General features: G+C 42.1%; 1 protein-coding gene across 1 annotated transcript in view; it reads left to right on the top strand.

Annotated features, from left to right (window-relative positions):
• The window catches only part of SNX25 (sorting nexin 25), a 134,822-nt gene that overhangs the window by 70,292 nt on the left and 54,324 nt on the right, over positions 1-10,206 (top strand). The window contains exons 4-5 of the mRNA XM_018561297.1: positions 1,353-1,525; positions 4,646-4,832. Of these exons, the coding sequence (XP_018416799.1) occupies positions 1,353-1,525; positions 4,646-4,832 (360 nt within the window). The remainder of the gene's footprint in view (positions 1-1,352; positions 1,526-4,645; positions 4,833-10,206) is intronic.

The raw sequence follows: 10,206 nt of genomic DNA, 5'->3' as shown, positions 1-10,206 counted from the left end.
ACAACCCCTCCCCCCCCCCCCCCCCCCTAGAGCATGTCCCAGCATTATTCTTTTCTTTTACCTTGTTCCTTTAAAGCAGAACCCCCACACTGCAAGGGTTAAGTGCTCATTATGTCTAGGTTCAAAAAGAAAAGTTATACTGCCCTGATCCTCAAAGCTGGCTTGTTCTTAGACCCATCCATGGAGCCCCTCTCCCTCTCTGCTGCAGCGGCCTAAGGTCCCATCATGTTCTATACACAATGTATAGGACTTAAGTCTGGGTTCACACCTTAGCGTATTTGAAACTCGTGTTTGCCGCGCGTTTCTTACCGCGCGTTTTTACTGCGATTTGCGGTAAAAGAAACGCTCGAGTTTCCGAGGAGGTATCCGGCTGATAACAGCGGGATACGGACGTTAATACGCCCCAAAGAAGCTCATGTACTTCTTTGGGCATATGGCGTTTTAACCACGCGATCAAATGGGCGGTAAAACGCGCAGGTGAGAACCATGCCTATAGGCAAACATGGGTTTTCACCTGTTGCCCGTTTTACCGAGCGTAGGAACGCGCGGTAAAACGCTCAGGTATGAACGGGGCCTAAGGATGCAGAGGGACATACCATCGCTGCAATGGAGGAGACAGGTGGAAGTGGACCGGTCTAAGAGTAAGCTGGCTCCAAGGATCTGATGAGTATAACTGTTATTTTTGAACCTAGACAAAAATGAACAATTAACCCATTTGCAGTGTGGAGTTCTGCTTTAAGTGAAACATTTTTTCTTACTACCTCTGACATTCTCATCAGGCTAAAAAAAAATTCTTGCAGGGTCAGGCTGCTGGTTCAGTTCCTGTTGATGTTGGCACGCCCCATAGGGCTAAATCTCTCGAGTGCCCTTTTCCCATATGCAGTGTGTGGGCAGGCTCTTTAGAGTCACAATTGAAATACTCACACAAGTCATTTATCTTATCTGTCAAATAAATTGTATTTCTGCCCAACCAGACAGCAGGGTCAGGAGGGCGACATTGCTTTCACAATGTTATGTAATATAGTGGTGTCACCTACCTGCCTACATCGTGCTGACTGGACCATGAAGGAATATTAACTGATAATTCATTCACTCTGCTCAATCTGAAATATAGGTGTAATTATTTCTAATGAAACACACAACTGCATTAAATAGTGCTCTATTATGCCTCTGCCCAGAGTTTACCTTTAATATTTATGTATTTTTATCCAAACAAACATTTGCATTAAAAAAAAATCTTGTTGCACGAGTATTTATTGAAAATGTTAGCTGTGTGCGTGCGTTTTGGTGTTTTTCATTTAACTTCAGTTTCTTTGCTCTTTTTGTCTTCTTTTTCTTCCTTTTTCTTTCAGACAGGATGAACAACCAAGACCCTTTGCCCTTCATCCCTGCTTAAAAACCACAGAAGAGGAGCTCAGATTCCTACAGACGTGTGCCCAGGTGCTAGTCCTCTGTTTAGTGCCCGCTCGGGATGCCCAGTCTCACAGCTTGCGCATAGTACTTTCTGAAATACTTGCAGCTAAAGGTATGTATTAACCCCTTTGTAGTAATGGCTGGCCCAAGGAAAATGTGTGCCTGTTGTGTAAGACTGCCAGTGCTCGGTTGACGTCAGGAACCACAAATAAATTGCTGTCACTATCTGTTTTTTAGGAAGACTGCGGTTTGTGTGGCTTAACAAAAACTGCAGGGTCAGCATTTTCAGTTCTCTTGCTCATGCAGTCTTGTTTTGAGCTTTGATCATTTTAACCATGCTCTGTTTGCATTATAGTCCTGAAAAATCTGATTATATATATATTTCTATGTTATTTGCCACTATGAAGCCGCTTCAGAAGAAATCTAGATTTTTAGTACATAGTTGCGTTGTTTTTAAAAAAAAACATTGTGTGTGAGAACCTTCTAAACTGAAAAGCAAATAGTGTGCCTCCTGCAAAACGGAATACTTATGTAAATATACATAGAAAGCGATAGGTCCCTCTGCACTCCTTACAGCGTTCCCGGCCCAAATTGCAATGGTGGTGCTCGCAGTGATAATCACAGATGGCGCCGTGCACATAAACAGTAGAAAGCAGGAATCGCCAGCACTCCAACGTTTCGGGGCCGCACAGGGTCCCTTCATCGGGCAATAATATGACACATTCCCTGATAAGGGGACCCTGTGTGGCCCCAAAACGTTGGTATTTCGTTTTGTGACGACTGGTTCAAATAAATGGACATTCAGTACTTGAACTATATTTACTGAGTGCTGGCGATTCCTGCTTTCTACTATGTAAATATACACATTCTCTAAATCACTTATATTGTGTAACAGTTAAAGGAGGTTTCTACTTTATTCCAGCTGTGAGATTCTGCTTTAGTTTCTTCCCTGTAGCGCAGGGGTAGCGAATTAAGATTCAAGGAGGTCCGAATCGCGTTACGGGCAGAACGTTCACTCAGTCCGTTTCTGTGCCGCGATCCACCATTTAGGCAGCTGCTGGTGTGTATTCCCAGGCAACTTTTTTTACATTTTTCACTTTATCACCTTTAAAAAAAAAAAAATGTTTTATTTAACTGTACTCACAGGCCCCTTTTGTGACAGCATTTGGAGGTAAGAAATTCTCTTTATGGAGACCTCTAATTTCTCTTTTGCCCATCATCACAGACGATAAAGCACAGGAACGTACGGTGGTGCAGGGAGGGGGCCGCCCAGGAAGCCAGTGGTCCTACCAACTAATGACTGAATCGGAGGGGGGCCTGTGATGGATTATGGCTGAAAGTGAAAACACTGGCCTCGGAGGCTGATGTATCCATTGTCAGCCAGCCATAACCCAGCGCAGGTCGACGACTGCGGTCCAGACAGAACCGCCACTTGGTCCATGTTTGGACCAAGGTCCACCATTTTGTGACATGCACAGAGTAGTCTTCCCCTTTAATGAATAACTAAACCCAAGAACAACAATGTGGTATAGTGCAGTTTACCAATCTAACCAGTTTGGTTGATTGTTTAACAGTTTTGATGCTTGGAAAATAATGATTTTTCTTCACAAACTATTGCAAGCTGTGATGTGTCTGATGGACTGCACAGTCACATTAAGACACACTTTGCAACTGCTAGAACAGAAAAGTGGAAGTGAGACTATGAAAATGGAGGTTGTAAGTAAAATGGGGAACCTTTATAAAGCAACTTAGCAACACAAATGAGATGCAAATCAGGCTGCCTTGTGTTCAGAAAAGTCCCTGTGACATTTTTACATTGTATTTGTGACCTATGTTGCCTGTATTCCTGGGAGCCAAGTGTGACAGTTTGCAAAGTGCTGTAACAGATCTATCATTGAAGATAAGACAGATTTTCACTCTAGGGCCCCATTCACACGGGGCAATTTGGGATTCCTCTGGCACAACCCCAGGTGTCCCGTTTAGATGCAGCTGCTAATCAAGTTAATGACCGGGTGACAACAGCCACATTTGTAAGCGGCAATCGTATATTATACGATTACTTGTGGTGTGAAAAGGATCACTGTCTCTGGATGCTTCCATCCTATTTCCAGCGACAGTAATATATTCCAAACCACATGTAATCATATCGTATACAATTACATGCAGACTGCCGCCTAGACATGTGGCTGCTGTCACCCAGTCATTACCTTGAACAGGCACAGCGGCCGCATCTAAACAGAGATGCCTGGCAATCCTGTGGTAGGAATCTGTAGGTTCCTAACAGCTGGGTTGCCAAAACACCCTGTGTGAACGAGGCCTAAGTGGTCAGGGTTGGGTTTTTCCTGCCGCAGTGCTATTTTGAAGTAGCCCGGGGAGATATTTATGAATCAAGCTGTAACCTTGTAGTAAATCTGTTGCAGTATCTGTCTGCTTCTATTTAGCATTGCCTTGCTGTGCAACATAATTGATAAATGTCCCCATATGCCTATCTGACAATAGCCAGTTCTGTAATCTCATTTGAGCTTTAAGAGGTAACAGTAGATTGTAAAAGCGATTTGTGTCACAGTGATGTCCTGAGTTCTTTTTTTTTGTTTTTGACTATAGCATGGAGGGTAAAAAAGTTGGTCAGTTGACACCCAGTACTAGGATAAGCAGCTTAACAGAGGTTCTAACCCTTCTCAGTTTTAGCTGGAATTAGGTGTGCTTTACCTTCTCACTGCTCTTGCATACACCACTAACAAATGCAGGTTTATTTAATAAGGCGGCAACGAGCATTAAGGATAAAGTTTGTTCCATCACCTACAGTAACCAGATTTTGGTTAATTTTAGTCCTTTCAAAAAAATATGAATTTTGATTGTTGCACTCTACTGTTATTCCAGCACATGTGCACCGGAGCTAATTCATCCCGGCACAGGCAATAATGAAATTGTACACGAAGTGATGCATGCATGGCTCGATGTACAGTCATGCCTTAATTAAATGAGCTTGCATGAATAAAACCAGCTTAGTTTGGTCAAATTTTTTAAGAATTCAGCTTTTTTTTAAAAAAATGGAGTAATGTGAGTGTGTACACGTAATCATTCCTGTACTCTTTATGTTAGTTACACGGTTTCATTCCCAACCTATATTACTAGTGCACAAAAACATAAATGCAGCCTAATGCATTTATTCTATTCAAGTCTGCTTCTTAAGTGACCTTCTTCTTGCTGTGTCCTGGTTTTGTTTCCTCAGTGCTGAAGCCGTTGGTGGAACTGCTGAGTGATCCGGATTACATTAATCAGATGCTGCTCAGCCAGCTGGAGTACAGAGAACAGGTGAATGAGCGTCACAAGAAGGCCTATACATACGCCCCATGTTATGAGGAGTTCATCAAGCTGATCACAAGCAGTTCTGACATTGAATTCCTCAAACAGCTAAGGTATTTGGCTTTCCAATATGATGAACCCTAAACATACAGTATTTTCAAATGAGGTTATGTTGCAAATATTTTATGGACATCCGGACCCGTGCGGATGACAGCGTACAGCCGTGTCCTCCCATATGGAAGAACAGGCTGCTGCGTGCAAAAAGAAATGCAGCACATAGCCCTCCCTGGATTGGCCTGTTTACAGGCGTGCATGCCGCATGGATGTGTATGCCTCGTCTGGATGAGGCTGAAAATGAAAGACATGAATAATTTAGGTGATATAGGGTATTTGGCTCGACGATACTAATTGAAGTGAAGCTCTAGGGCTGCAACTATCAATTATTTTCATAATCGATTAGTTGGCTGTTTATTTTTTCGATAAATCGGATGAATAAAAATAATATGTTTAAAATAAAATACAGAAATGGAGTGTTACAGAAAAAAATTGCATGCACAATTTTTTGTAGTCACACTGCACTCGAACGCACGGCATTGCAGTACCACATGTTCCATGGATTTGAAATAATTAGAATTATAAACTCTAAGCCAATATAATAAAATAACCAAATATTTTTTTTTTTTAAATATCAGACTAAAATTGGACAACAAATACAATTATATATAAAGTAATATATATGCATAAACATATAAAAGCCCAGACATCAGTTTACAGTTAGCCATGAATATTGGCCTGAGAAATATTGCTCTCACTCGCATTGGCAGGGGACTTCAAAATATATATTTTTTTAATTTAATTTTATGTAAATACAGCACACAGTGGCTGGGAGTACTAGCCAATCTGCTAATGGCTATTCCAAATTGCAATAGCCAACAGCAGGCTGGCTATTGCACCCACCCACTCACTGTCTGCTGTCAGTCAGCAGAGGAGGATTTAGAAGGAGAAAGTTCTCCTTCAGGTCCTACTCTGCAGAGGAGTCACAGGCTGACAGCAGAAGGGGGAAGCATAAGTGATGCAGCCACGAGGCAAGCTCTCCTCACCGCTTGGCACCAGATGCAGGAATCTGTGTCCCAGCTGTGCTCCCAGCGGGGAGGAGAGAAGCAGAATCAACTAATCTATAATGAGAATCGTTGACAACGATTCTCATTATCGATTCTCATCAATTAAATTGATTAGTTGTTGCAGCCCTAGACGGTTGAAATGGCTGTTGGTACACATTCATACACAGAGGCACTTTCAGAGAGATGCTCAATTTAGTGATGTGAACAGAAGCACAATATAGAGGATATGTAGTACTGTGTTAGCATATGTAAAATTACAAAGGAGATCTCTTCTCAAGAGCCATTGTGTGTTTTGACAAACTGACCTTTTATTTTTAAAGTCTTTAAGATGTGTGAGGTGTTATTCAAATATACATTACATTATATACATATCATTTTTCAGGAACACTATAAACCCCTGGGTTTTCATGGGATAGAAAGCTTTAGGTACAGATTTCCACTGGGGTAGAAGCTCAGTTGGTTCTGTATGGGGGTTATTATTTCACTGTCATGTGATATAAGCTACAGTGGGGCAGGGGCCCTTCTACTGTGAAATTGGAGAATTTCTCACATTAGTACAATATGAGAACAATGGCAAATTGGGCATTTTCTTTGTCACTAATTAGACGTTGGTAAAAAAAATAAAAAAATCACCAGATTTCTAAAACAAGTCTGACTGGTAATACCAGTTTTTGCAGTCCTGTTGTCTTCCGAACAGTGACTGCCCAGTGGTACTCTATGCTTCACAAAGAAATGTGAGCCCCTCTCCTGGTGGTGCATTTGGAGGGGAAACAGTCTTCATGACAAGTTGAATAAACTTGGACTTGATGCAAACCCGATTCACCCAAGCCCGCTGAAAATTGTGACCGACACCCCCCTTCTCTCCTGCCTAAATCAGTGGCTGCAGTTGCGGCGGGGGTATACTGTGATGTGTAGCTGTGGGGCAGGGAATGTGCCTGCTGTAACTGATTGCCTGAGAGGGAGGTGTGATGGTCATAGTTTTAAGCGGACCTAGGCGTTCTGGGTTCTCGCCAAATTCATCACGTTTCATGATGTCTCTGAACTGCGCATTGCTTTTCTACAGCTTGTTTTGGTTTGGTTTTGTTTTCTGTGGAGCACAAGAAACAAAATTGTAATGCAGAACTGTCAGATAAATCACATCTCTCTGTACTGCAAGACTATAGCTGTACTACTGTGATATATCGATGCATCCCTAGTGAGTATATCGGCCGCCGAAACATATTGGCCAAAAATTGCACTTTTGGCTCAATGCCGAAAGTGCCATTTTCCTGCCAATACATCGGCGCATCCCTGCTTTCTTTCCTCCCCGCTGGGCACTGCTCTGTGTCCCAGCGGGGAGGAGAGAAAGTGTGACAGCCGGCTGAGCGCTGCGGGAGGAGAGCGTTGTGAGCGGCCGGTGTCTCTCCTCCCACATCGCTCAACCTCCTATCACAGTCCGGCAGAGTGTGGTGTGTGGGCGGAGACAGCCCGCTTTGTCACCGGAGGCTGAGCTCTCCTCCCCGCACCGCTCGTTCAGCCCTCTGTGATGGCATGTCAGAGAGGAGAGCGGTACAAACACTCTGTGATCGCTGAGTCTTTGTACATAATTGAGGACATAGCATGTTAACTATATCCTCAATTATGAATGAATGGGAAGTGATTTACATCCCCTCCTGTTCATTCATAATTGTAGTTATAGTAAACATACCATGCCCTCATGTTATCAATGAACAGGAGCACTCATAGAGGATTCCTGTTCATTGATAACAGAGGATACAGAAAAAGAGATAGAGGACTTTATGTCCTTAATCTCTTTTTCTATTTTAAAAGGGAAATATCAGGGGTCTGTTTAGACCCCTAATATTTCCCCGGAGCCCCTAAAAGTAGAGTAAAAAATTAAAATATTTAATAAAAAATCAATATAAAACAATTAAAAGTTTATAAAGTAAATAAAATATTAAAAAAATTAAAATAAAAAACATTTTCGGTTTCGGCCTGACAATTTATTTCGGTTTCGTTTCGGTTTTGAATTTTCCATTTCGGTGCACCTCTAATACTCTGATTAAAAAATACCCCTCATGAAGACTGTTGGGGTTTTCCCTCACATGCAGTTGCAGTGAAGCGTGACCACGACTCAGTACTCTGTAAGAGCATTCTGTATGCCAGGGATGCCTAAAGTAGTTGCTTATTATTTTAAGGGTTTAAATTGTCTTATCAAAAACCTGGCAGTAGTATAGTTTGTCACAACTTGTCGCTGTAATTTTTGTTGGACAGCTCGGGCTGCATATACATGTGTAGTAGCCACCGTTCCAAGCTTGTTCCCGTAATGTACTACAATCTCAGTACAAATGAGTAAACTAAACGTAAGATTGTAGTCCATCACGGGAGTGATCTTGGAGCGGTGGCTACATTACAACACACACAGGGACCATGAAAAATGCTTAGAAAATCTGGGAAATTAACTTACGTGACTAGAAATCATTATTTTTACAGGTCCTGTCACAATTTTCTCCCCATCTCAGCGATCATTCGAAGTCTTTTCCATGCTTGTGCCTTTCTCCACTCAGGTCTATCTTTCCCCAAGCCTTGCATGGTCCTGAACACTAGTGATATGCTCTTCTTTTAATAAAACAATAAGTGCTCAAACTGCTATTTGTAGTTGATGATGTGTTGATGTTCTGGAGCAGAATATGATTTTGTTGCCTGGCGACTTATTGTTCATTTGATGTAAAAATAACTATCTGTGCCAAGTCTAGGGCTGCTGAATGCTACTGACAGCCGAAATTATCTCTCATTTGTCTCCATCTAAAGCATGAGTTGACATGACCATTATCTGTGAGAGAGCACACAGTTATATTGAGTCTCTTCTGTGCTTGGTTCTGCGAGTGCAAAAATGATGGGTGCTCTTAAGTAAATTCACCTAAAAGGTTGTTTTTCTCATCATTATATGACACTTTAATTATACACCTAATTTGGTGGTAATGTCACATGTTCAGGTGCCATCTAAATTGCTGTATTTAAGTGTCCATTACATTGGTAAGATTTACATTACAGTTGCTATAATTACATAATACACTGCCTGGCCAAAAAAGTCACCACTTTAATTTAGCTAAGCAAATAGGTAAGAGCCTTCCATTGGATAATAGGTCTAGATTCAGCAACATTATGTGCCCAACAAATGAGGTCAGCTGTCTACCTGAATATACTGAATGATCAGGTTTGTCCATCATTGGATTTTTTCTTTCCTAGTGGCAGGGGCATATTTCAGGATGACCATGCCAGGATTCATCAGGCTCAGATTGTAAAAGCGTGGTTTAGGGAGACATCATTTTCACACATGGTTTGGCCCCCTCATCCAGACCATATTGAGAATCTTTGGGATTTGCTGGAGAAGACTTTACTCAGTGGTCTGATTCTCCCCCTCATCACTACAAGATGTTGGTGAGAAATGTATGCAACTCTGGTCCCAAAAAAATGTGACATTGCATAATCTTATCGAAGCGCTGCCACGAATGCATGCCGTAATCAAAGCTAATGGCAGTTCAACACAATGTTAGTGTGTGACTTTTTTTGGCCAGGCAGTGTACATTTTGTTTTTATTTTTGTGTGGTTTTTTTTTTTTTTTTTTTTTTTTTATAATGTGACTTGACTGCAAATTTTTTTTTTGTGTTTTTTTTTTTTTTTTTTTTTTTAATCATGGCCAATCTAGTGACCTGAAAGTTTTCTGCTGCCATTAAGCAGCCCTGCTAGGTCACCGTCCTTCCATTTAGCTTGTGGTTGGCCAGCAAAGGAGAATCAACAGATTGGTTAGAGTATCTTGCTTTTCTCTCCTATAAGCATGTCACGTTTCAGTAGATCTGAATGCAGAATGCCTGATTGGCCCCAATTGCTGCCCCTTCTCCCCCACTCAGAGTGCTGCTCTTGAGGAGAGGCCACATTCAGGTGTTTGTACAAGTTGCATTTAAAATACCTATAATGATTTAAAGAAGTATTGGGAGAGTAAAATGTACTCTTCCCAATAGTTAGATAGTTAGAGCCTGCGTGTGACACGGCAGCTGTCACATGCCGGCTCTATAGATCGAGAACTGAGCAATTACAAACCGCTGATCGCGCAGCTCACAGTCTTCTCCATGCAGAGAGTGGTGACTGTCAGGATTCCCCCCCCTCTGTTCCTCCAGCACTCATTGGATGGACAGACGGGGGAGGGGGTGGCACAGCTGGCTCTAGCGCTAGAGGGGCAGAGCCAGCTGTAAATATTGTCGGGATTTTTCCCGGCTGCAGGGCGGCTCTGCAGTAACCCACTATCTGCTGACTTTGGGTCACAGGAGTACATTAGTAAATGTACTCCTGTGACCCAAAAGAGGACTAAAAAAAAAAAAAAGGTTTG

Source organism: Nanorana parkeri, unplaced genomic scaffold (genome assembly GCF_000935625.1).
Source record: "Nanorana parkeri isolate BGI_ZX_2015 unplaced genomic scaffold, ASM93562v1 scaffold513, whole genome shotgun sequence".
NCBI classification, from domain to species: domain Eukaryota; kingdom Metazoa; phylum Chordata; class Amphibia; order Anura; family Dicroglossidae; genus Nanorana; species Nanorana parkeri.
The sequence above is the reverse complement of the archived record's forward strand: the minus strand, read 5'-3'. Positions and strand labels throughout refer to the sequence as shown.